Raw genomic sequence first — 27,325 nt, 5'->3', positions numbered from 1 at the left:
ATTATTTGATCAAATCCATATCACGTTATTATTGACATTTTAATGCAATAGTGAACAGAAGCGCCAAGTATCATATATTTTTTTAGTCCCTAAATGTTTCGCACAGTATTGTAGGCAATGACAGACCTATTCCACAAACAACATATTTTTTAATTGTTTTCTTGATGTAATTTATAATGTAATGATTTTTTTCTAGCTGCTTTAACCTGAGAAAATACTTTGCTAAACATTATTTGTATTGTATATTATATTTTGCCAAAAAGTAAATCGTAGGGAAGTGTGAATACAATTAGTAATCAGGATCACATACCAAACACATTGTATTATAAATAACATTAACATATATAGTGATTTGAAATAATCAGTTTCGTTCAGATATGTTTCTCGGACTAGTATTTACTATAGTAGTACAGTTTAAAGTATCAGTCTTTAAGAAATGAAAGCATACATTAATGATTTGGATATTTATTGTTCATGTATGCAGTTATCCTCAGCCCACACTAACTTACAATACATAATCAGGAAAAGAAATTATCCAAAAGTGTTGTCTATACAATTTCAAATCACAAAACTGGGCTGATAAATATTCTAACTAAATTTGTAAGACACTGACAAACACACTTGGTCTACAGTCATGCAGAAATCAGAGAACTTAAAAGTTAGAAATCTAATTTGTCTTTGTTTTCCAGTGTAAGTGCTGAGTTTTAAGACAAAATCAACAACCTAAACATGCTCTTTTTTTCTATCTAAAATATTTGTTTGTTGAGCCATAGAGAATTCTTCATGGAGAGTTAGCCATATTAAATAATCCTAATTGCTCACCAAAGAAAAAAGGGATCTCCATTTCATCCAAGTTGTACAAAAGTCACACAAGTACCTAAAATAGGAACTTTGTGTTTCTACATTATCAGTATGCATTTTTTGTTACACGTCGTGGGGAGTGTGGAATTGAAGTTGTAAGATACAGAACAAGTTATGATACAATGATAGAGTATTTACAGGCTTGTGGTTGTGTCTGTGTTGTATTTTGTACCTCATTTTATCAAGTTCTGTATATTTGTTACTCAGTTTTTCACCTGCTCCGGCCTTTTAGAGGAGTGAATGTGTGTTTATGTCTGAGAGTGAAGACAAAGATCTCAGCCTGCATAACTGTCTGCCATTCTTCTCAACATAAAGAGCAATTACGCTATCTTATTAAAGGAGATGTGGTTAATGTGTAGGTGTGTTGTGCTGATGCATCCAACTATTATTAGGGAAGGAAGGTCACGAGTCGTCATTCCAGCTGTAATTGTTTCTCTAGAGGATAACGGAGGCGATAATTATGGGACAAGAGACATAATAGAAAAACCGACAGGGAAAGATAAATGCAGCTGATACTGAAATGCCCTTAAAATGTTGTGTATCATTATCCTTACTTTAGGCATTAAAGATTCTTTAGAAACTGGAAATTTCTGTAATTGCATATCTGTTTAGTAAACTTGGAGTATATCCTACTGGTTTTGCAGTTGATAGTTTGACTTGAATTTAAGAGCATTTATTTTATGTTGCTGAATAAAATGCAGTCTGATTCTTATACAGTATTTTAAACTGTATATAAGAATCAGAGAGCAAAGAAACAATGTTTTTATTTTTCAGTACAGTAACTATCTGTCATAATGGAATTCATGTTATGACGTTTTGCTGCTAGGTTTTATTCAGACTGTGAGGAATGAGGATTTGGACACGTTTGTGACCATCGGGAGCATAGTTTGTAGTTTTGTAAAATAAAGCATCAAGGTTAAGAAGTTAAGAATAAAGTTAAGTTTTTCATATAATACTAAGAATCTATACACTGGACTAATTTACCCAATCTTATTAAATTACAAATGCATCAGTTATATTTTCCTCACTTTTATTTACTATGTCATATACAAGTAACAATGGCACGTCACTACGGCAGTGAAATCTTAGACACACTCAATACACATCAAGACCAAAAAAGTAATATTGCACATAAACAAATAAATAAAAATATAATATAAAATAAAAAATAGACACTATATACCAATAGAATAAATATAGTATAATAAAAAACAATACATTTTACAGTATCTAATATAGTAAAATACAGAGTACTACAAAAAATACTGTAGTAGCTGTAATGCAAGGTAATGATGTGTACGTGTACAATTGGTACAGTGTGATAGGTTCAGATCATTTTAATAAGTCAGAGAACAAACACACAACTCTTTTCAAACTTGCGCAAGGAGGAGAGATCCATTCCTTGAACTCAACTCTGTCCCAAAGGACCGCTTCCTGCGCAGCGCTTTTATTCGGACTTTCACAATAAGATCACGTGGGTTACACCAAACGCAGTTTACAGCATGTAATAAACACCATTCTTGGCTTTTTCCTTACCATATATGGTAGTAAGTATACTGTGGAATGTGCATACGTAACATGGCGAATATGAGACACGTATCCTATGTGTGTGTTCTGCAGGCTTGAAACAGCCTGCAGGTAACTACAACTTCCTTTGTAAGAAATGTCACCAGGTGTTTCTGTTTCAAACATAAAAAACAGTATTATATGTGCACAAAACATTTTATAAAAACATATAAACAGAAGATATGCTAATTCATAATAAACAGAATGGAATTTATACTATAAACCCCAATACAGTGATTTGCGCAAAATGTCGTGTGTGTATATAAACGATCGTGTGCAAACTGTCCAGTGTTTCAGCAGTTCAGTAGCCTGATGGCTTGCTGGTTGTAACTGTCCCTGAATCTGCTGGTATGGGTCTGGATGCTCCTGTACCGCCTGCCTGATGGCAGGAGCGTGGAGAGGGAATGGCTGGGATCAGAGAGATTTGCTGAGCCTTTCTCCTGTAGTGCTGTCGTTAGAGGTCCTGGATGGCTGGCAATTCAGACCTGATAAATATTAGAACAAATAAAACAGCTGACTGGTCTCATGCCTATATATTTCTAAGAAGTTAATGTAGTCCTCCTCTCCTTTTGTCTTTATTTGCTTTATTCTGTTGTTAGAAAGCCACAAATAACAAACTGCATTTCCCTCTTTTTCTAAAACATGTTTGCACAACAGACAGAATTTAGTATCTGCAGGTGGCACTCTCGGGTATCTCTGCTTTTGCAGCTTGGAAGTGTTTTTTTTTTTTTTTTTTTTGTATAGAAGTGGATATGTAGTGCTGAATAAGAAGGGCCCAAGTTTTGATGCTTCATATCAATCACACCTGTGCTCTTGAAGAGTAGTCAAGAGAGAGACATGGACACAAAGAGGGCCTGTTGTATGATCATGTTTGTTTGCACATTTGTGCTTTGATTATGAGCTATATTTCTTTTTTTTAACCTTCACACAATTTTTCCTTACTTTGTACTGTTCATATTGTGATGGGCACATCTGTCTTGAATCTGCAGAATGAAAAGTAATGCTATTACAGTACAAATGGCAAGTGCGATAGCTCTCCAATACCCTCCTTGTAATCCTAAAATGCCTCCCGAGAAAAAGATTTTTTCCCTCCTTTGCTAAGGTCATGCACACCATGAATATTAAGGTGTTGACTTGCATCTGATCTTTCATACAAGAGTTCTGATCACATTAGTTCATACAGTTCACTCAACATTTGACCATGTTTGGAAAAAAAAATGTTTTTTTTGGCTTATTTCTTTAGCAAATCTAAGCACTCTTCACTGTAAATGTCAGTGCATTTATTTATCTGGTTTGCAAGATTTTAAAGTACTGTAATGTGCTTTTGTATTCTATTCACATCTCTCCTCTTAATCTGTATTTTTTCCAGAGTTATGCTCTCTATGTCATTGGAGATGAAAACGCTACTTCGACAGATGTATCAAAGTACCTGGCCAAGCTTTCTGCAGGTTTGTTAGTGACTAGCCTCAAACATAATTTTAGTTTTCTTTTATTGCATCCTACACGCTGTGTTTCTCTGTGGGCTGCATGTTTGTGTGCATTTATTACCTGCCAGTCCCCTAGCTTCCTGCTTTGGGGCCCAGTAGCACAGAAAGAAAGGGGAGTGACTCAGGTTCTTGTGTCACCTGATTTCCGTTGTTTTTGCTTCAACAAACAGTGCAGCATTGAGGTGACAGCTGTTTCTGCAGGTGTTTAATGAGTTTTTACCCAGTGACACAGACATGGACATTGACTGTGTGTGTGAGAGATGCAAGAGAATCTAGAACAACATTTTTTAGCGCAGTGTTGCTATTTTTAATAAACAAATGCCATATGCTTTAATATATTTAAGAGCTCTGCAGTTTCCTCCAGAATTTGAGAAAAGGCGATGAGCCTGATTTGTAAATCTAATGACCTTTTTTTCCTTACTGTTCATCTGCCTCATCTTTTTTTTCCTCTTTTTTTTTTTTTCTTTCCTTCATCATCATCAGGCCAGAAGTCATGTGCCACTGAACCCCAAATAAGAAGGTAATTTATTTTACAGGAATGAGAGGACCAACTTTTAAATTTCTGGGTTTTTTTTATGTTTTGAAGCAGCTAAAATGATTTATGGCACACAGGATCACAGTAAAATGCCTGTATTTTTTTTTTTTTTTGAAATCTTTTGGTAATGCATGCCTAAAGGCCATCTTGCAAAAATACATTTTAGAGCTAATAAGTACATTTATTATTTTTTCTTTCCATATTAATGTTTTCTAGGCAGAGCAGTGTTAAAGTGAAGTTTTCCAGTGAGAATCTGGCTGAGCAGCTGGTGGTCTGGCTCACCTCACAGGGTAAGAGAAGCATGTCCTTTTTCTCAGTTTGTATCTATATTGAGAAAGTATGTTGAAGCCATATCCTCTTTTTCAGCCTCACAGTGGTTCACAATGGAGATTTACACATTCACACCTGTCCACTGAAACCAGTCTGAGCTTGCTTTCTCACAGCTGGATGCTGTGTGAACAGACTCATAAAGTTTTTTTTTTTTTTTTTTTAAACCTTTATTGTAAAATAGGTTACAGTCTAACATTTGTAAGTTTGTGATGTTTACTGTTCATGATGACGTGATAATGGCATACAGCATGTACATACAACAGTTGTAGGAGCTTCTGAATTTTGTCAACCTGTTTTGGTAAGCTTAAAGTATGCTGCCTCTAATTCAGAATATTCCTTGTGTTAAAAAATATATATATTAAGCAATTTTCACTGGTTTAGGTTTCACCCTGAAGGACTTGGAGTCAGTCCCCTTTGGTGTGGCTTTGCCTATTAGAGAGGCCATCTATCGGTGCCGGGAGCAGCCATGTTCTGATTGGTCTGAGGAGGTCTGTTTACTGATTGGACGACAGGACCTCACTAAACAAGCCCACAAAATGACTCTTGCCAAGAGCAAACCTGTGAGTGGAAAATAAGTTACAATCTTGATTATTTAGACTAAAATAAAGATCCGGTTTCATTTCAGGTTCCACAGATTCTAAAGTCAGAAAATATTTATTTTCTTCATCTTGAAAATTTGAAATTTGCATCATTGCCTGCGTCCCCAGTCTGTAGGTTCAGGTTTGTCCTTGGAACCTCCTGCAACTACAGAAGCAGATGAGGAAGAAGATGGCATGTCAGACATTATTCAAGAGGTAAAAAGAATGGATTAACATTTTTTGGGGGGATTGTTAGTCTGTCTTTCTCTGCCTCACTCAGTGCTACTTAAGAGGAGTTTTTGGGAAAAATTCTGATATGTATGACTTCTTCTCATCAGGTCACAGGACTGATCTGGAGTCAGGATCTGAGGGTCCAGGAGGTCAGGAGGCTTCTGCAGAGTTCCAGGCTGTCCGGGTTAGTGTTGTCCAACTACCAGAGGTGTCTGACCATGAATACATTGAGGAGAAAGAGAACAAGTGAGTATAAAGTATGTGTGTACAATGGGTGTTGTGATTGCCTTTGTCTTGAAACAGAAAAACACCAGTTTTAAAAAGGCATATGCAGATGAGGACATTTTTAAAAAGTATTTCCTAAGTGCTGTTAAAGAGAACAAGGAATTTTGAAAACAGATTTTTCAAACATCTTACTTTTGGGTGCGTACATTAGTTTACACACAGAAACAAAATCATTTCACAAAAACAAAAACTTCCAGGGTCAAAATTACAAGACCCCCTGATGCTGATAGTCAGTTGCGTCTCCTTTTTGCTGGATAACAGCCTGCAGTTGTTTTTTAGTTTCAGCAAGTCTCATACATGTATGTTGAGCAATCCCAGCCCATTCTTCTTTGCTGAATCTGTTGAACTCCTACAAATTTGATGGTCTTCTGGCATGGACCTTGGTCTTAAGTTAACACCACAGATTTTCGATGGGATTCAAGTCAGGCCCTTGTGCAGGCTAGTAAGTATCGTTCACTTGGTCACCAGGAGCAAAGTGCGTTTTGGGTCGTTGTTGTGTTGAAAGACAAAGTGACGACCCAGAGCAGGTTTTGCTGTCGACTGCTTGAGGTTTTTCTTTCAAAGTCTTCACTTATCCGTCTTTCTTCATGATCCCTCCCACCTTGAAGAGATTCCCAGTTCCAAACAATTTACAAGCTTTGAGCATTGCAAAGTTAAAGCACATCAATGCACAGCAGTGGTTTGTGCCATGACTCAATACAAAAGGTTAGTTTTTAGTTTTATGCTTTCTAAAGAAAAATAGTGTGTTTAGAAATGTTTATGTTGATTAAAAAAGCACTTGGGAAAATTTTGAGAAAATTTAATTTCATAGCGGGGGGCTAATAATTTTGTCCTCATCTATATAATGTACATCTCTATACTCTGTTGTCTTTCTTCTTCCCTAATCTATGTCATAAAGTTTTTAAGTTCTTGGCTGTGACTTATTGTCAGTTATGACATTGTTGGGAGTCTGTGCTGTTTCCATAGTTTTTGTCTTTGTCTTCTATAGACTCCTGCAGCTGTGTCAGAGGACCATGGCCCTGCCAGTTGGCAGAGGCCTCTTCACTCTCTTCTCCTATCACCCTGTACCGACTGAACCTTTACCTGTCCCAAAACTCAACCTCACAGGTAATTTAAGTTTTAATTATTAAATCTGGAACAAGTTGAAGGGAATATGGAAATTTGTAGATGGTTTATTTAACAGGAAGATAAAAACAATTTATAATAAAAACTGTCACGGTACACTTTATCACTGTCCTAGAGGAAACAAAACTTTCCACATTATCAATAAGCTAGAAGAAAAAAAATTTATATTCTGTGTAATTATGTTTTCTTCAGGCCGCGCCCCTCCAAGGAATACTGTGGTAGATCTGAACAGTGGAAACATTGATGTTCCTCCCAACATGACCAGCTGGCCCAGTTTTCATAATGGAGTAGCTGCTGGACTTAAAATAGCCCCTGCCTCACAGGTGAGACTAAAATCAGTGCAGCAGTACCTTTTAATCAATCAATCAGTCTCTTAATTTGTAAATACCCACAAATAATAATTTGTTTCTTAATGTCCCAGTTTATTTGGAGGCATTGATATTGATTCTACACTCTGAAAACTCAAGTGAGACATCACCAGCTTGCTAAAATGCCCTTAAATCTAAGGATCTAAAGGCCACATTGACTGACTGATTTCAGAAATGAACTAAAAAACATTGGATCAAAGCAAGAAAGATTATTAAAAAAAAATAAAATCTGACATTGTATTTACAATTTTTTTTTTTTTTAGTAATTCTAGCTGTAATTTTGTATGATATTTTAGCTAAAACTGGCTAGATTGTTTCACACTTACAATTTTATTCAACATTGTTACATTAACCTTAAATGTAAAACTTTAAATATTTATTAATCTTTGCATTTTGTGCTCATCATCCTTCTTAATGTCATGTTTCATTACTACTTACTCATCATTTTGGTGAGTATTGACAAAAATATAATATTGATGCAAACAGAATCAAGCACTTGTAAATATTTATAGCCCTCAACTGGTTTTAGCTTTTAGCTTAGGCAGAAAAACTGGTGAGCTACTGTCATGGTGAGGCAACCATTGTCTGTTCCTCCAGAATTTATAAGAATGGCAGCCTCTAGAGGTTTGGTCAAATTTTAGTGAATCTTGCACACAGTGTGTCAAGGTCACAGTTGTTGTTTTACCGGCAGTAATGTGTGAATTGTGATGGATCATGAGCCGTCACTGACAATCTAGTTCAGTGATATTTTTTTATTCTTTGGTCAGTATGATGGTAAATGGGTATTAAAAATTCCCTTGCTGAGCACAAATAAAATCTTAATTTTGGAAATACTCATTCAAACCCATAGAAAGTTGTTTAAACATGGATTGTAAACCATCTCACTCTATTGCAGCAAACACATGTATTAGTGCTGCACAAATAAATATTACTTTCATTTTGTTTTTTTGTTTATTAAGGTGGACTCAGCCTGGATTGCCTACAACAAGCCAAAGAGCCCTGAGCTGGCTAATGAGTATGCAGGCTTCCTTATGGCCTTGGGACTCAATGGACACCTCACCAAGCTGGCCACGCTCAACATACATGACTACCTCACTAAGGTGCACACCTATCTACACATGGACTTACATGTGCAGGAACAAAGTATTTGTTTCTCATAACCTTACAAATTCACATAGGTAGGTTATATTCTAGACTCAAAAAATACTTTCTTCCTTAATGCTCAGTTTAGCACCGATGGCGCACTAATTCTGTTTTCTTGCAGTAATTTGGAGCTTGCAGTTCTCACGTATACACCCAACTTACAAAAAATGACAAGATGAAAACAAATTTGAAGTTAAATACAGTTTATACATAAACATGAGTCATAACCAGCCAGCTAGTCAAAGCGAAACTTTCCCTTCTGAGAACTTAGAAACAAGGCAAGTCCTTCCCACTTTCAGGTGAGAAAATAACAGGATGCTGTGAGGCAAGTCGTATTTTTGCTCAATTTTAAAAGTCTGCGTCAAGGTGCATTTGAAGACCGAGCCTTTGAACCACATCCACACTGAGTATCCATTCTGGGTTTAAGACTCATTCATTTTCAGTTCCCATTTTGAGTTTTAATCTTTAATTAAGTGTAAATTCAAGCCCCCCCACCTTCTCTCTCTGTGGAGTTCTAGTTTTAAAAGATTTTTGCCTAGCATTGAAGGATTTTGAAGGATTCTGCATGATTTTGTGGTAATACTTTTCACCATAAATGTTTTTGTATGCATTTAATTTTAATTTGTATTGTTTGTTAAAAAGCCATAATGGTGAAGCTTGGAACTTATTGCTCTAATTATAGGGCATCCATAAGTATATATTTATTTTTTATTTAAATTATACACTTCAAAATAGCCATTACAGTATTTCATAGTCTCCTAACTGACTGATCCTTTAAAATATAGGCTCAGAAACTGATATCCACAGCTCAACACACGCTAATTTACCATTTAGATTTAACTGCAGTGAACAATGCAGAGTTGATGGTAAAATATGTCACAGTGGTGTGGCGCTGACATGGGTTTCAGTGTGAATGAAAGTCATGAACGTGGTTGAAGCATGTTTGTTGCTAGTGGTTTTCTGACAGTTTCTATTCTTGCTGTAAAAGAGAATTTCACTTACAAACTGTGGATCAGAATTCATTAGAATTGTTTATGACTGTGGTTTTAAAAAGAATCTGGATATGTGTGTCTGTGTCTGTGTGCGTGTGTGTGCCTGTGTGTGTGTTTGTCTGTCTGTCTGTCACCTTTTTGAGCATTCCAGTTTGCTTCAGCTTTTTACAGTCAAAAACTGGGTCACTGTACTTGGTGTTTAGGTTTTCTTGGAGCTTTCGATGTCTGCACCTCGTTTGAATGATCAGTGTTGATGTTCATGCAAAACAGAATATTTTTTTAAGAATATAATCTTAGATGAATAAAGTAGTCAAGTTTAATTTGTATACATTTGTATACATTTTAATTTGTATACAGTTGTCAGTTAATCCACCAGACAATTAAAAGTAATCCAATCATTACATTGAGACTTCATTTTCCACCTTTCACTTTTTATTATTTTATTCTGTCCTGGGTATTTGTCAGCTAATATATTTTCACGTGTGCTTTTAGAAAAAATGTGTTTGGACCTAGGCAGTGTGGCACAAAATAAGAAGGACAAGGGATTGAATCCACCATATGGCCAGGGCCTTTCTGTGTGGAGTTTGCATATTCTTTCCAAGTACAGTGAACTCATCATGTTAAAGGAACCAGGTTGAGATCATTTGAGCTTTGTGACATGGCACGTTATCTTACTGGAAACAGCCATCAGATGGCTATACTGTGGTCATAAAGGCATGGACATGGTCAGTAACAATACTCATGTGAGCTGTGTTTAAATGATGATTCTGGGTTAGTATTAAGGAGACAGATGTGTGCCAAGAAAATATCTCCTACACTATTACAACACCAGCAGTAGCATGAATTGTTGATATGAGCCAGGTTGGATCCATGCTTTCATATTGTTTATGCCAAATTCTGACCTACCATCCAAATGTCACAGCAAAAATCGAGACTCAACAGAGCGCGTTTTTCCAATCTTCGCTTCACCACTTTCAGTGAGTCCATGCAAACTGTAGCCTCAGATGCCTGTTCTTATCTGACAGGAGTGGCACCTAGTGTGGCCTTCTGCTGCTGTAGCCCATCTACTTCAAGGTTCAACATGTTGTGTGTTAAGAGATGCTCTTCTGCGTATCTTGGTTTTAATGAGTGGCTGTTTGAGTTACAGTTGCCTTCCTATCAGTTTGAAGCAGTTTGACCATTCTCAGCAAGACATTTTCACCCAGAACTGCATGTCTAAAAACATTGACTTGCTGCCATGTGATTGGCTGTTTATTCATCACAATAATTTAATTTGCGAACCCGTTAGGATGACACACCTGCAGCATTTTATTATTGTAGCTTGTTGAGGTGGAACTGATTTTAATTACTTTAGTAGTTCACCTTAATACTATACTTTTCGCAGTAGTAGTTCACTGATTCTCAAATTAGGAGTTGAGTATTCGCAGGTTACCACGGGACAAATCTATGTAGTAATTTAAGGATCTATAATTCTGTTATCTTAATTTTTCATGATTTTGTCTGGCTGTTGATCAGTGTTTAGAACAACTCATAGACATCTAAGGTCCCAGCTGTTACTTCACACTTCACTCTGTATTCATCTATTTCATGCTGTTTGTGTTAAAACACGTACGCGGTCTGTCAGATACACATGCACACAGGGGTCTAATGAAAACTGTCATTCATGATGGAACCTGAATAAACAAGTCCAGTAGCAGAGTCACAGTTAGACTGGAAGTTTTTTTATTCTGCTGCAGCAGGTGTTCATTGCTCAAGAGCACACATTACACTGCATAGTTTAAATACATTCTTGTCTACATTTTACAAAAAGTGAAGAAAAGCTGTTTGAAAAATCACAGCTTTTACAATATGTAGGACATATTAGAAAGTTACTGCTTATCACAGATATCTGCTGATGCCGTTTCTGTTGTGATTTACCATCTGACCGCCTCTGTGCCTGTCAGGGCCATGAAATGACCAGCATTGGGCTTCTCTTGGGCGTGTCTTCAGCCAAACTGGGCACCATGGACATGTCGATTACGCGCCTGCTCAGTATACACATTCCTGCTCTTCTCCCACCCACTTCCACTGAGCTGGACGTCCCCCACAATGTTCAGGTAAGAGTGAGTATGTATGAAGGAGAACCAGCTAATTTCGGCCGTTCTCCTTTTCACAGCAGATAGCGCCACATGTTTGTCAGATTTTTTTACACTGGATTCCCTTTGTGTTACAACCCCAAAGGGATTTGTGTCTCTTCCCAGGATGATCTGCAGTTACTTACAGAAGCACTCACAAAAATTAAACATTCAGTTTGACATTCCTTCTGTTTTTTTCTTCAGGTTGCAGCTGTAATTGGCATTGGGCTGGTTTACCAAGGAACAGGCCACAGACACAATGCTGAAGTCTTGCTGTCTGAGATAGGTGTGTGTGTGTGTGTGTGTGTGTGTGTGTGTGTGTGTGTGTGTGTGTGTGTGTGTGTGTGTGTGCGCGCGTGTGCGTGCATTCATGCGCGCATGCACAAAAAGACAACACAATTAGACCCTTTCACAGAAGACATCAACAAGTTTAAATCAGATCATATTCAAATCTCTCATTAAAATGTTAGAAAAATAATCCTCGATTTAACCAATTAATCAATTGATTATACAGTTAGCATAGATTTGCCTGCCATTTTCTGCTCTTTCTTTCTTTGTCACATTCATTGCATGTCACATATGTGAGAGGAGTAAGAGCATTTATGACAGCAGTTCAGTCAGACTAGAAAACACAAAAAACGCATGAAAACATATCCATGGATAACACAGTAAGTGTCTGTTGGGCTCATCTGAAATTATTTGCCTTTAGAATTCTTTCCTTGATACATATTGAAGCTTTGTTGGTCAATATTAAACTCTGCTGTCTCAGTCTTTTTTTTTTTTTTTTTAAACGTATCTATGTATTTATTTATTTCAATTTTACTTTATTTAACATGCATGGATGGTGAAGTTTTGTCTGTTATTCAGGTCGACCCCCTGGACCAGAGATGGAATACTGTACAGACAGAGAGTCCTATTCACTAGCAGCTGGACTTGCTCTGGGTATGGTCTGTCTGGGGGTAAGTGGCACACAAAAATATGTTAATAATGCTGTTTTATATTTGTTTGTTGCAATAGTAACAAACTATTATTATATTATTAGAATATATTAATATATATCACTATATTATTACTACAAACAAAAGTAATAGTGCAGTAGTAACTCCATTAAGAAGTAATAGATTCTCACAAAACTTGATCTTTTATCTTTATCTGGTTATATTTATATTTTTTTAAACTCAGAAATATTTTCCGCCATTAGGCCACAGTAGTTGTTTTAAAAAATTCCTGGAGACACCTCAGGTCAAGGTATTGTCAGATGTTCTGCATTTTGTGATGCTTGGTTTTCAAGCCCAGTAAGAAAGAAGTTTTACATTGACTTCTCTCTCTGCCTTTTTTCTCATGTTTCTCCCTGCTCTCATCATCCTTCTCTCTCTTTCACTTACCTCCCTCCCCTCTTTCTTCTTATAGCATGGCAGCAACCTGATTGGGATGACAGACTTGAATGTGCCTGAGCAGCTGTATCAGTACATGGTTGGGGGCCATCGCAGAGCTCAGGCCGGGGCCAACCGGGAGAGGCACAAATCCCCCAGCTACCAAATCAAGGTAGATGAAGGAATCCCTCTTTTTTCTGTCTTCACTGTAGCAGTGTAGTGTTATTTCCGTTTAATATAATAATACTGAAAACTGTCACTGTGTAACTACTAAAGCATTTTGCCATAAAATAACAACTGCAGCTTAAAAACTGTTCGATGGCTCTTGCCTTTTTTCAGTATGTACTGTTATATTTGTTTTTCCTCAATAATCCTTTTGCAACCAAATCTCATTAAAAATATATATATATTTTCAATATTAGTATTGGTTGGGGTTCTCTGCTTATTGTTGGCTTTGTCTCATGGGTTCATGTCAAAGCTGAGACGTCTCTAAAGCAGTTTGATTAAACAATATTACATTAAACAAATGACACTAGTTACAAATGAAACTAGTTGTCTCATTGAATTACAGAGAATTGGTACACACACCTCTTTAGATGAAGTTTCACAAAAAGATTTGATTAAATGTATACCATGAAGTAGTGCTCTGGATTAGTTGGTTAACTAATTAACCTTACCAATGGTCATTTCAGGAGGGTGACACTATAAATGTAGATGTGACATGTCCGGGGGCCACGTTAGCCCTCGCTATGATCTACCTCAAGACCAACAACAGGTGAGAAAAGAAAATCAGTTTGACTGCTGCTACCAGCTACTTTTTTGTCAGGGGTGCATTTTTTATGAATGTCTTGCATAATTCTAGTATTGTCTATCATCTTACATATTTGATATATATTTGCAAATTTTATGTTATTCTTCACTTTATTCATATATTTCTATATCAGTACTGTGCAACTGGCATTAAATGACAAGATAATGCCAAAGTAATAATTAGCAGTTTTCAACAAAAATTGTCTTTCAAGGTACTTGGTACATAGCGTGTTCTATGAAGTTTACACATGGATCGGTTCATGGAGTTTACACATTTTTCTGTGAAATGTATCCTTTCTGAGATTTTATCTGTTCATGTAATACTAGATTTACTCCTAGCACATGAGGTCAGGACTCTTTTGCTGCTTCTTGTTCTTTCTGTCACTGAAATTGTTTTTGCTTCCTTTATAACTCCTTTATGTTTGCAGTTGTCCTCATGCTGCAGAATAAATTTGGGGTCAGTCACACATCTCTCAGGTGTGAAATTACAGCCTATTTCACAGACATGGAATAAGCCTAGTCCTGGACTTCAGTGAAGGTCTCCATTTTTTATTTAAATAAAAAAAAAAAAAGGTTTTAGTCTGAGACTAGGCTTATTCCAGGTCTTCAAAATGGTGCCTTGAAGAACCTAAATATTTTGCACAGTACAGTAAATTATACTCCTGCTGACCTGCACAAACTGAGATTGTATACAAAGAGTACAGAGGTATATGATGACGTGGCATAACACACACACACACACACACACACACACACACACACACACACACATATATATATATATATATATATATATATATATATATATATATATATATATATATATATATATATATATTATATATATATATATACATACACATATATATATATATATACACACATATATGTGTGTGTGTGTGTGTGTGTGTATATATATATATATATATATATATATATATTTTTTTTTTTTTTTTTAATAAATATACTTATAATTTATATAAATATAAATTGTGAACAGCAAACTGTACAAGAGGGTACAGAATCATTCCACAATTTCTTTAGCTCTGATGGTGTGTTTCCTTGAAATGGCCAAAGTGTGCTGTGTTCGACTTTAACTACTGCTTGTCCGTGTGAACTGTAATTGGAGCATCATAACTTATTTCATGAAAAATTGTGACATTAAGCTACAGCAGAATGAGACTCCTCCAAATCCCATCCATCTAATGGTTAAGAGGTTCCTGTCATCTTTAAGGCTCATCTGTCTGTTGTTTGAGAGGGTGCTGAAAGAAGGTATTAACACTCCTTTTTCTCATCATGGTTGCGTCCACTAGGTCGATTGCTGATTGGCTGAAACCTCCAGATACTTTGTTCCTCCTGGACTTCATTAAGCCAGAGTTTCTGTTGCTGAGGGTTAGTGTGGCACAGGCTCGTTGTGTGTGTGTTTCTGTGTGTGATCATTTTTTCCCACCTTTCTTTCTGTTAATCTGATATACCTGCCTCTCTTCTTCTTGACTGTCTACTCCTAAAGACTCTGGCTCGGTGTATTATCATGTGGGATGAAATCCTTCCTAATACTAACTGGGTCAAGAGTAACATCCCCCAGGTGAGAAAATACACACACATACACATGTACAGGATTGAGTGGACATGTTTGGAGCCATGATGCTGCAGACCCTGCAACAAATCACTATAACTTGTCATAAATTTCCATTTGTGACATTTGGTTAATTTGCGTAGATAGAGGCAGGTTTTTCAGTTTACTAATTTATCCAATTCTGGTGGCTTATTTTGTTGGAAAATGCACTGTTTTTAGTACTTGGTAATTGCTGTAACAGCATAATGACTCTAGCTAGATCCAGTTCATAAAAGCATTTCCCCTGTTCTGTAGTAATACTGGAGTAATATTGCACCCAAAGAAAGCAGGATAGTTTACATGAGCAGTGGATAAACAAAAAAATGTACTGCTTCAAAAACAGGAAGATTATCTGAATAAAATGCAACACGGAAATATCTCATCTATATTTTCACCAACTACTGTGGAGGAGCAAGGCTGTAAACCTCATACTGTTTCAGATTAAGTAAGTAAGTAAAATTTATTGATATAGCACTTATCACAGATAAAAATCACAAAGTGCTTCACAACAAAAGACAAAAATAAAAGTATAACAATATAAAACAATAGAATACAATGTAACATGTTAATTAACAGATTATCTTTTGTTGGACAGCTACCAAGAAAGACATGTTAAACATTAAAAAGGTCAAAATGCTGATATAGTTACACAGTAACTATAATAATAAAATTATAATAATAAAAATAGATAGGCTTGTGAGATAACAGGAAACTGCAGTGTTTGATAGCATTACTAATAATTACAATGACTTATTGGAGAACAGATGCTAAAGTGTGCATAATAGCTTGTAAGCTCTTGTGTCCTTCTAGGCTCACTGCTAACCTAGACTTCACTTGATTAGCCTATCCCTATCATCCCCACTGAATTAATAAATTATAGGTTTTTAGGTGTTTACCTGTAAATGTAAGGACTGCATTCTGGGTATTCTTTTGCAATGTGTTTGTTACTTGCTATCTTCATTATGAAGAAAATTCATAATCAGCATTAGCAATGGAAATATTTTCCCCTTGGGAATCATGAAATTATTTGCTCAGACTTGGTATGGCTTGCTGCAGTAGCCCCTCCCTAAAAGTTAATCATCCCATAATTTTAATCTTTAATAACAGCAAAGTATTCACATTTTTTTAGAATAGACTAGAATAGAATGCCTTTATTGTCGTTATACAGGATGTACAATGAGATTGGTACAATGAGATTGTTTTATTTTAATAAATAAGATGACTGTCAGTGTGACAACATTCAACTCAGTATTATAGGATTCAGCTTAGTTTCACACCAAATTTTATTATTTTTTTCTGGTTGTCCACAACTCCCTTGCAGTGGCTTTATCCCCCAGCAGGGGCCCACCCCACAGTTTGAGAAACACTACTACAGTAATGTTGAATTGGATTGGATATAAATATATCCAAAAAACTATATATAGCTAGCCAGTCAGCTATATATATATATATATATATATATATATATATATATATATATATATACACAGATTTATAATGTTTTTTTAATATCTTTTAAATACTTTTTATTTATTTTTTTCCCCACTTGTTTACATTCCATTTTCATAGTTTTTCCAGGAGAATTTTGTAAGTGTTTTGTTAATTTATATACTGGCAGTAGAAAGTATGAATAGAACTGCTACTCCTGAAACTCGACCACTCATGTCTGTATTTTGTTTTCAACCTTCATTTTGTTTTCAGATCATGAGGGGGACTTTTGACCCTTCAGAGGACATTAACATGGAGACAATGGCGTAAGTATGTAAGCCAAAAACATCAACTGATGGTATAAATTGAATTCTGCCAATTAATTGTAATTGTTTCTCCTAGCCAAGCCCAAGACTACATTACAGCTGGGGCCTGTTTGGCACTTGGCTTACGCTTTGCCGGCTCTGCGAACTCTGATGCTTTTGACTGCCTCTTTAACTTGGCCAGGACCCAGATGACAATCATCTCCGTTGCTGGTACAGCTGCTGTGGGTGCTGTGAGTGTTTTTATCTTTGACATCTTTGATGTCTTTGATCAGTGTAAGAATAGCGAGTTTGACACAGTAATAAACAATGTTATGCTACCTCACCTACTTCTACTTAGCTGTCATTAGCAATTATGAACAAAGCGTACAAAGTGTACTCTTTTTCAGACTCCCCCAACCCCCTCCCCAAAAGTGTACAAGAAAAAGTTGATCTTTTTTCATGACATTTAATTTCACCTGTTTTTCTGGTATTTTAATGTAATAGGAAGTATTAAAAACACATCCTGGTGTTGAAATTTTCTGGAAATATCAAATATACTCTTTCTGATCTATTACAACATTGTATTGTTGCACTAATAAAAATTCATCCATCCATTCTCTTCCGCTTATCCTTTTCAGGGTCGTGGGAGGGCTGGGGCCTATCCCAGCTGTCATAGGGCGAGAGGCAGGGTACACCCTGTAATGAACAGATATACCTATATATTAGAATTTATAGGGTGCAGTAAACTGATTTGAATGTGAATGTGTACTGCACTGCATGTACACGCCGCCACACTGTACACAGTGGCAGTGGAGCAATTTGTCATTTGAATAGCCGGTCTTCTGCCAAAAAGTGATTTCCACTATTTCCCCCCCAAAAAATTGCTGGTATTTATGTTGTTGTAAATGACTTCAGGACCTATAATCTGTCAAGCATATCTCAAACATTATCTCTTATGAATGATATCGGTTCATTTTGAGTCATAAAGAACATTTCTGTCACATGGTAGAAGCTGCCATGTGTTACTAGTCGCTTTTTTTTTTTTTTTTTACAAAAAGCGACTAGTAACAAATTTAGCAACTTTTTCCGGTGACATCAGCGACTTTTGGAGAGTTTTGGAGATGAGCTGGTGTTATACCAAAAAGGGATTTCTGGTAATTGAAGAGTTTCAGTCAGGTTTCAGAATTCATCAGAGTACAGAAACAGCATTAGTGAAGGTTAAAATTAACTTATCATGGCCTCTGACAGTGGACTCATCTCTGTGCTTGTCCTGTTGGACCTCAGTGTAGCTTCTGATACTGTTGACCATAACATTTTATTACAGATATTAAAGCATGCCACAGGTATTAAAGGTACTGCATTGCAGTGGTTTGAATTATATTTATCTAATAGACTCCAATTTGTTTATGTAAATGGGGAGTCTTCTTCACACACTAAGATTAATTATGTTGTTCCACAGGGTTCTGTGCTAGGTCCAGTTTTATTTACCTGCTTCCCCTAGGTAGTATTATTAGAAAGCACTGCATCAATTTTAATTGTTATGCAGATGATACCCATGAAACCAGATGAAACACATCAATTTCATCTGGCTTACTTGTTGTTCCTAGAATACTTAAGAGTAGAATGGGAGGCAGAGCCTTCAGCTTTCAAGCCCCTCTTCTGTGGAACCAGCTGCCAGTTTGGATTCAGGAGACAGACACCCTCTCTATTTTTAAGATAAGGCTTAAAACTTTCCTTTACGATAAAGCTTATAGTTAGGGCTGGATCAGGTGACCCTGAACCATCCCTTAGTTATAGGTCTGGGCTGCTGATGGATTCCTGTGTGTTTCTTTTCACACTCTGCATCTAATCACTAGTTATTATTAATCTCTGGCTCTCTTCCACAGCATGTCTCTTGTCCTGTCTCTCTCCCCTCAGCCCCAACTGGTTGTGGAAGATGACTGCCCCTCCCTGAGCCTCGTTTTGCTGAAGGTTTCTTCCTGTTAAAAGGGAGTTTTTCCTTCCCGCTGTCACCAAGTGCTTGATCATAAGGGGTCATTTTGACTGTTGGATTTTTTCTGTAGTTATTGTAGGGTCTTTACCTTAAAATATAAAGCGCCTTGAGGTGACTGTTTGTTGTGATTTGGTGCTATATAAATAAAATTGAACTGAATTCAATTAGCCAAAAAATGATTGGTTGTATTTAAATTGCTGTAGATTAATTTTTGGCCTAAAATCTGTGAAACGTGTTAAACATATCTCTCATGAATGATATTACGTCACTTTGAGCGAGAAACAACACTTCTGTCACAAGTTAGAAGCTGAAATCACTTCTTGGCAAAGTGACTTTCATTTATTCTTTATTAAGGAGGGTAAAAACTATCAGTGACATTAAAAATTTCCTTTTTCCGAAAGATCTGGCCAAGAGGGCTGCAGAAATTGCAACAAACATAACATTACAGTTCTATAAAGAGTAGCCAAAAAGGACTGGATTGATTATAATGTAGTTACAATAATGCAGATTCATAAATATATATGCAAAAAGTCATTTTATGACTTCCATCCATCCATCCATCCATCCGCTTCCGCTTATCCTGTTCAGGGTTGCGGGGGGGCTGGAGCCTATCCCAGCTATCATAGGGTGAGAGGCAGGGTACACCCTGAACAGGTCGCATTTTATAACTTGTTATGTATATATATTTATTTATTTTCATTTTATATATAAGCCCTTCATAAATCCTGTGCACCAGTCTATTTACAGATATAAGCAAAAGATAATACATTTGAAATAAATCAGAAATCACTTTTTGGCACAACATTGGAAACCTGAAAACTCCGCTGTCACCATGTTTTGTGTACATACAGCACTCTTACGGTGTCCCTTCGTATGCGATGGCATCGCCGGGACCTCGCTTCAGCATCGAGGGGGACACCCCACCCCTTGGACCTCAGTTCGTCCTTTAGCGACTTCTAGTGACTTTTGAGACAGCCGTCAGTGAGTTTTCTTACACAAAAATTGGCAATGGTGCCGGTCGTCAATCACCAAATTATGCACAAATATACAGGCCAGCATAGATGAAAACACGCTAGGAACATGCAGAATTAATGTACATACCTTCTGAATAAAATCCATTATTGTTTTCTGTGGTTTACTGCTTACTGTTTCCATTTTTGGAACAATGCTTCCACTTCTATGTTGAATTTATCTATGGTGGCTTTGGCTGCTTTCTACACCTGCTGCGCCATATTCGCAGCTTGTTCCTATCTTTTATCATCAGTAGAGTCTTTTTGTGAATCAATGATGGCCTGTTTTAGAGAATTCAAAGAGGCCTTTGAACTGATACAACAGACCGGAGGCCATATTGCTGCAGACCACGCAATGGTGCAGTGGTGTACAAGTGAACTAGAGTGGATGCCTCAGGGATTGGTGGTCAGGCGGCAGTGCTCAAATTACATAGTTCTGACTGACATTTTTGAAAAGCGTCCATTTGCTGTTAACCCCCCTCCCCCCCGTTGTAAGTTTTTTTTACGCTCATCTGGGCTTACGAAAAATATTGATGGTTATGAATGATCCCTTAGACTGTTCTGTATATTCTCTTTTCTTTCTCCTTCTTCTTTAGCACACATTTTACAACCTGCAGACCTGTCTGTCAATGATTCTGTTGGCTATGTCCATGGTGATGTCCGGAACAGGAAACCTGAAGGTTCTGCAGATTTGTCGTTTCTTCCACAAGCGGACTGGTGGTGAGATGAACTATGGATTCCACATGGCTCATCACATGGCACTAGGTCTGCTCTTTCTGGGAGGGGGCAGGTGAGACTCACAACCGACATATGGCCATCCCAACGTGCAGCAAATCATTTATCTGTTTAACTATAAAATATATTCTTTATTGCAATTCAAACAAACTGGTATAAAACAATGCAGATTACAAAAACAAACTTACTCAACATATTCTGCACTCTGCATAATCAATTTGAATCCACATAACTAGTCGTACATCTTTGAAGGGCTTTTTCAGGGCGAAAATTAAAAGGAGTAGAGTGGTTAGTAGAATTTGCACCTTAAACCTAAATGTTCAGGCTGGTTTTCTTGTACGTAAATTCCTTGCTAACAATGTCTTACTCTTATGTTGCTTTTTGTGGGTTTTTTTTGGTTTGTTTTTTTTAATACATATATATGTATATACATATATACGGTAACATTACGGTCTTTGGAGCAGGAGGTTGGGGGTTCGAATCCCGAGCAGGGCATACTTCCAGTAACCCCCCATGCTAACCAAGCCTACCGCGGAATATGAGAGAGAGATAGATGATTGAAACCATACCAGCTCGGACGTCACCTGGATTAACAAGGTCCGCGTCAGGTGTTGAGGAACCAGGGCATACTGACGATAAGTGGGCTTCTGGAACTAGAAGGTTACAGCATAAAAGTGGACACGAGATGAGAACCGGACACGAGATGAGAACCGGGAACTGTTGGAATGCTACTATAATCCCAACGAGAGGGATTACATGAAGAGGACATGGGACCTATGGATTCTTCGAAACCTAACATCTACACTGACGGCGAAACAACTTGTGGCTCAGTGTTCCAACATACGAAGGAAGCAGCTGCTATCGCAGCTAGAGATTGATGAGTTACAACACAAATGCTACGGCAAGGGGGAGCCAGGACGACAGGTCAGGGGGGAGATTTCATCATCCCCACACTCCGAGATTGGGTACCAAGCCCCAATAATAATAACAAGAAGTACACTGAATACCAGAGCAGCTGGCTAAGAAGGCAAGCTGGACCCCTCAAAGCCAACTACTAGAAGATGTGAATGCAGCACTATGGACAATCACTGAAACCAATCAGTTGATGTATAACACGGCAGCAGTGATCCTACCTAAGAACCTAAGAAGTACAACGGGCTGTCCATTCCTCAGGCCTTAGAGGCTGCCAAGCAAAGACTTACAGCCTATACCAGAGGTATACCAGAGAGATAGAAGCCAGGAAAATAAACTGGATGTACCGGTTTATTTATATAACCGGATGTATACTCTCAGTGGCAGGGGAACAATATGAGAATAGCACCCCCACCAAGACTGGAGACGGAGCAATACTGGAAGAGCATATGGGAGAAGGATGCATCACACAATACCAATGCTCAGTGGCTAGTGGATCTAAGAGCAGACTACAGCAACCTCCCTGAACAGGCCCCAGTAACCATCACAGTGGCAGACATCCAAGAAAGAGTCTTACACATGAAGAGCTGGACAGCACCAGGCCCTGATATGATTCACACCTACTGGCTAAAGAAGCTAACTGCACTCCACGAGCGCCTGGCAGCACAAATGAACCAGCTGCTAGAGGCTAAGACACACCCAGAATGGCTGACTGAGGGCCGGACAGTCCTGATCCCCAAGGACCCCCAGAAGGGACCAGTCCCATCCAACTACCGGCCCATAACCTGCCTCAGTACAACATGGAAACTCCTGTCAGGCATCATAGCAGCTAAGATGAGTAGGCATGTGGCACAATACATGAGCGAGGCCCAGAAAGGGATAGGCAGAGAGACCAGGGGAGCAAAACACCAGCTACTAGTAGATAGAGCAGTCACTCGAGACTGTAAGACCCGACTGACCAACATGTGCACCGCCTGGATTGACTACAAGAAAGCCTATGACTCGATGCCGCGCACATGGATCCTGGAATGCCTAGAACTGTATAAGATCAACAGGACCCTAAGAGCCTTCATTAAGAACTCAGTGGGAATGTGGAGAACAACACTAGAGGCCAACTCCAAGCCCATTGCACAAGTCAACATCAAGTGTGGGATTTACCAAGGAGATGCCCTGTCCCCACTGCTGTTCTGCATAGGCCTGAATCCCCTCAGCCAGATCATCAACAAGACTGGCTATGGATACAGACTACGGAATGGCGCAAACATCAGCCACCTCCTGTACATGGATGACATCAAGCTGTATGCTAAGAGTGAACGAGATATCGATTCACAGATCCATACCACCAGGATCTACAGCAATGATATCGGCGTGTCATTCGGACTGGAGAAGTGTAGTCGGATGGTAACCAAGAGAAGAAAAGTAGTCAGAACTGAGGGGATTACACTACCAGAAGGCAACACTGCAGACACTGAGGACAGCTACAAGTACCTTGGAATCCCACAGGCAAATGGGAACCATGAAGAGGCCACTAGGAAAGCTGCAACCTCCAAGTACCTGCAGAGAGTAAGGCAAGTCCTGAAGAGTCAGCTGAATGGGAAGAACAAGATCCAGGCTATCAACACCTATTCCCTGCCAGTTGTCAGATACCCTGCTGGGATAATAAGCTGGCCAAAGGAGGAAATGGAAGCCACTGATGTTAAGACAAGAAAGCTCTTTACCATGCATGGAGGGTTTCACCCCAAATCCAGCACCCTGACACTGTACGCTAAGCAGAAGGAAGGTGGTTGAGGACTAGTGAGTGTCAGAACCACTGTCCTAGATGAAACAATGAAGATCAATGAATACATCAGGAAGATGGCCACAAAGGATCATGTGCTTAGTGAGTACCTCAGGCAGCAGAAACCTGAGAAAGAAGAGGACGAAGAACAGGAACCATCATGGAAGGACAGGCCTCTGCACGGCATGTACCACCGGCAGATAGAAGAAGTGGCTGACATTGAGAAATCCTACCAATGGCTGGACAAGGCTGGACTGACAGACAGCACAGAGGCACTAATCATGGCAGCACAAGAGCAAGCTCTAAATACAAGATCAATAGAGGCTGGGGTGTACCACACCAGGCAGGACCCCAGGTGCAGGCTGTGCAGAGATGCTCCTGAGACAATCCAGCACATAACAGCAGGGTGCAAGATGTTAGCAGGCAAGGCAGACATGGAACGCCATAACCAAGTGGCCGGCATAGTATATAGGAACATCTGTGCCCAGTATGACCTGGAAGCCCCGAGGTCAAAATGGGACACGCCCCCAAGGGTGGTTAAGAACAATAGAGCTAAGATCCTGTGGGACTTCCAGATACAGACAGACAAACTTGTGGTGGCTAACCAGCCAGACATCGTAGTGGTGGACAAACAAAGAAAGAAAGTCGTGGTGATAGACGTTGCAGTACCAAGTGACGGGAACATCAAGAAGAAGGAACACGAGAAGCTCGACAAATACCAAGGGCTCAGAGAGGAGCTGGAAAGGATGTGGAAGATGAAGGTAACAGTGGTCCCCGTGGTAATTGGAACACTCGGGGCAGTGACCCTCAAACTGGGAGAGTGGTTCCAGCAGATTCCTGGAACAACATCTGAGATCTCTGTCCAGAAGAGCGCAATACTGGGAACAGCTAAGATACTGCGCAGGACCCTCAAGCTCCCAGGCCTCTGGTAGAGGACCCGAGCTGAGATTATTATTGACTTTTTATATATATATATATATATATATATATATATATATATATATATATATATATATATATATATATATATATATATATATATATATATATATATATAATCAGCTGCAGATGAATACAAATTTGGTGCTGTAATGAGTATTTATGATATAACGATTTGTAGGGGGTGACTCAGAATAAATTGCAGCTCCTGTGTTCAGTGTAATGGAGAAATATCTCATAGTGTGGCTTATTGATGTAGATGTTTCTGAAGAACAATGAAGCTCCCAAGTACAGATGAATAAGATACTGTACAATAGACTCATGGATAAACGCAAATGTTTACGTAGAAAAAAAAATCATTTCATTATACAACAGGGAAAGTACCAATGAGGTGGGAATTGTTTTAAAGCTCTACAATTACCTCTAAACAGTCATTTGGCCTACATGCAAACATTGCTGCTTCAAAAAATAAATACACTCACACACTCTGGATTTTGCTCATGCTTCTTTGATGAGGACTCTGAGGTTTCCATTATACTCTGTGTGTGGACTGTCATATAACACCTGCAAGGCAGGATGCCAATAATTGCATGCATTCATCCATCCATGCATACAAGCGCACATTCATCCTGCTTTTTCTGGGAAAGACCATATACAACACATACACAGCGTGAGATAGCTGCACAAATGCAAACAGTCTGCTTTGAGTGCTGTGTTGCACATAATGAATGACATTCGTACACACATGCACACACAAATGCACACCCAAACCAGGTTCCTCAAACCACTGACCTTGGTCTGTGTATTTTGAAGAGAAACAACAGCTCCCACTCTCTCATCACATTCTGCAAAAACGTCTCTCCACCTACAGCCATAATCAGATGGACCTTTTCATTTCATTCAGGTCATGTTTTATTTTAGACCTGCCAGCTGAAAGCCCACACAACTGTGGGGACTGCAGGTTTGAATGCTGTGCACCATAGCATGTATTTTCATAAGCATTTTGTCTTGTGTCATTTCAGAGATTGTGGGTCATGCTGGCTAGCAAAGTCATGCTATGTCACTGTCTTGTTTCCTTCAGTCTTGCTGTCTGCATTTCGGTCATTCAGTCTTTCTGTTTCCATTCAAAATCTTCCATTCACATTTGTTTTCCACACATTTCAGCTATCATTACATCATGGCCATTCTATTTTTCCTCATTCATTTTCTCATCTATGTTTCTCCTATTTCCTTTTGGTCTTTATTTACTTTATAGCCCTTTTCCTCAACCTCACTTCATCTTTGTTTACTCATTTAGTTTCTTTTTCCTATTTATTCAATTAAAAAACTGTAATGCAAACTGTGTCTGACACAGCTGGATTTTAGACTGAATGATTTTTAACCTGCCACATTGCTAGTACAAAAGACTATTGTGCCCGTGTGTGAAGTAGACAGGTACTGAGACCCGGTGGTCCTTTGTCCTATGCACTCCATCTATACAGCACCCTTGTCTGCATAAAATATTGTATTTCCAGTAATGAGAACACTTCTGAAGCACACACTCTCCTTTTGTAAGCTTAATGTGAGAATGGGACCCAGCCCAGTTCTTCCACCAGTGTACACAGTTTGTGTGAAAAGGGCTTAGTCTGTATTCCTAAGGTGACTGTGGCTTTTCTGTTTGCATGCATTTCAGTGTGTGTTAGTTTATTCACAAAGCACATAAAGTATCATGAATACTTGCCCCGTTGACTTTGACCAAAATTCCTAACTCAGAACTGGAGTTAGATCTCGGTAGTTGTTCCTATTTCATGTAGATTTTTGTTCTTCTTTTTTGTTTTGTCTGCTTATCCTGGAAGTTCATTTCAGCAGAATTTGAACATGTCAAGCCCAGTACAAAAGGAAAGTGACTCAGAAGAACTGATTGTTAGCCTTCATTCCCCTGTTAGTGTAGGCAGCAGTCAGCCAGGCGCCCAGATGGTAAGAAGTTTCAGTCGTCTCTAATCTTGCTGTTAGTTAGTTTATCAGTCATGGAGCTGCAGATTTCACATTACAAGCATGAACTCTTGTAAGAAACTTTTTTTTTTTTTTTTTTTTTTTTTTTTTTTTAAAGTTTTAAGGACATCCTGTGTGTCCTTGTTCCCCTTTACCATATGTCAAGGCCTATTGTGAAACCAGAGCTTTGAGCAAGATTATTAGAAGGCTGTGGAGGTAAAGTGAGGGAATCCAGTCTTGAGATTATTTTGTCATTCCTGTACTCTAAAACCCAAATATTTAGCTTTATCATGAACTCAGAAGCTGGAAATAGTTTTTGTTTTTTTGCTTGAAGGATGATTATTATTGTGTTATTCATCTATTGTCTAATTGCTTCAAGACTTTTGTAACACCCTCTATGAACCTATAGGGCATGCTGACCCTGAGGGTTGGAACTACTAGACTTGAGAAATTAAAACCATTAAGCAGCCATTAAATGAAGAGCAACATCCTTTATCGCAGTTGAACCTCAGTAACCTCCCAGACACAAGAAACCTTTATTGTCTGACTAATGGGATCATTATAATAATGTTGAGTCAAAGTAGATGCTTAACTGCCAGCAATTATGTTTAAGAGGCTCTCTTGTGGCCTTCAAAGGTTTTAACTGGATTATAGCACTCACCTGCTTTAACTAACAGAGAACACAAAGTTTATGTGGAAAAAATGTGTTTTAATTTTATACACAAGGTAGTTCTAATGTATAGTGTGCCCACTGTGCAAAAGTCTTGAGCCATTCCTTATTCCTTTATATTTTGTAGGAAAATGGGAAATGGTGCAGTGATTTATTGAAATGTGTACCTGGA

The 27,325-nt window shown here is 38.3% G+C and overlaps 1 protein-coding gene across 1 annotated transcript in view; it reads left to right on the top strand.

The window, feature by feature from the left end:
• The window catches only part of LOC115793103 (anaphase-promoting complex subunit 1), a 76,376-nt gene that overhangs the window by 29,315 nt on the left and 19,736 nt on the right, over positions 1 to 27,325 (top strand). Inside the window, 20 exon segments of the mRNA XM_030747867.1 lie at positions 3,797 to 3,875; positions 4,398 to 4,434; positions 4,666 to 4,739; positions 5,161 to 5,339; positions 5,487 to 5,573; positions 5,696 to 5,762; positions 5,765 to 5,834; positions 6,862 to 6,980; positions 7,191 to 7,321; positions 8,326 to 8,466; positions 11,445 to 11,597; positions 11,820 to 11,901; positions 12,483 to 12,574; positions 13,026 to 13,160; positions 13,681 to 13,763; positions 15,112 to 15,190; positions 15,309 to 15,383; positions 17,115 to 17,167; positions 17,244 to 17,397; positions 20,746 to 20,939. Of these exon segments, the coding sequence (XP_030603727.1) occupies positions 3,797 to 3,875; positions 4,398 to 4,434; positions 4,666 to 4,739; positions 5,161 to 5,339; positions 5,487 to 5,573; positions 5,696 to 5,762; positions 5,765 to 5,834; positions 6,862 to 6,980; positions 7,191 to 7,321; positions 8,326 to 8,466; positions 11,445 to 11,597; positions 11,820 to 11,901; positions 12,483 to 12,574; positions 13,026 to 13,160; positions 13,681 to 13,763; positions 15,112 to 15,190; positions 15,309 to 15,383; positions 17,115 to 17,167; positions 17,244 to 17,397; positions 20,746 to 20,939 (2,084 nt within the window).

The sequence above is a fragment of the Archocentrus centrarchus genome, chromosome 15 (assembly GCF_007364275.1).
Source record: "Archocentrus centrarchus isolate MPI-CPG fArcCen1 chromosome 15, fArcCen1, whole genome shotgun sequence".
Taxonomy (NCBI): Eukaryota; Metazoa; Chordata; class Actinopteri; order Cichliformes; family Cichlidae; genus Archocentrus; species Archocentrus centrarchus.
This window is presented reverse-complemented; position numbering and strand designations above follow the sequence as displayed.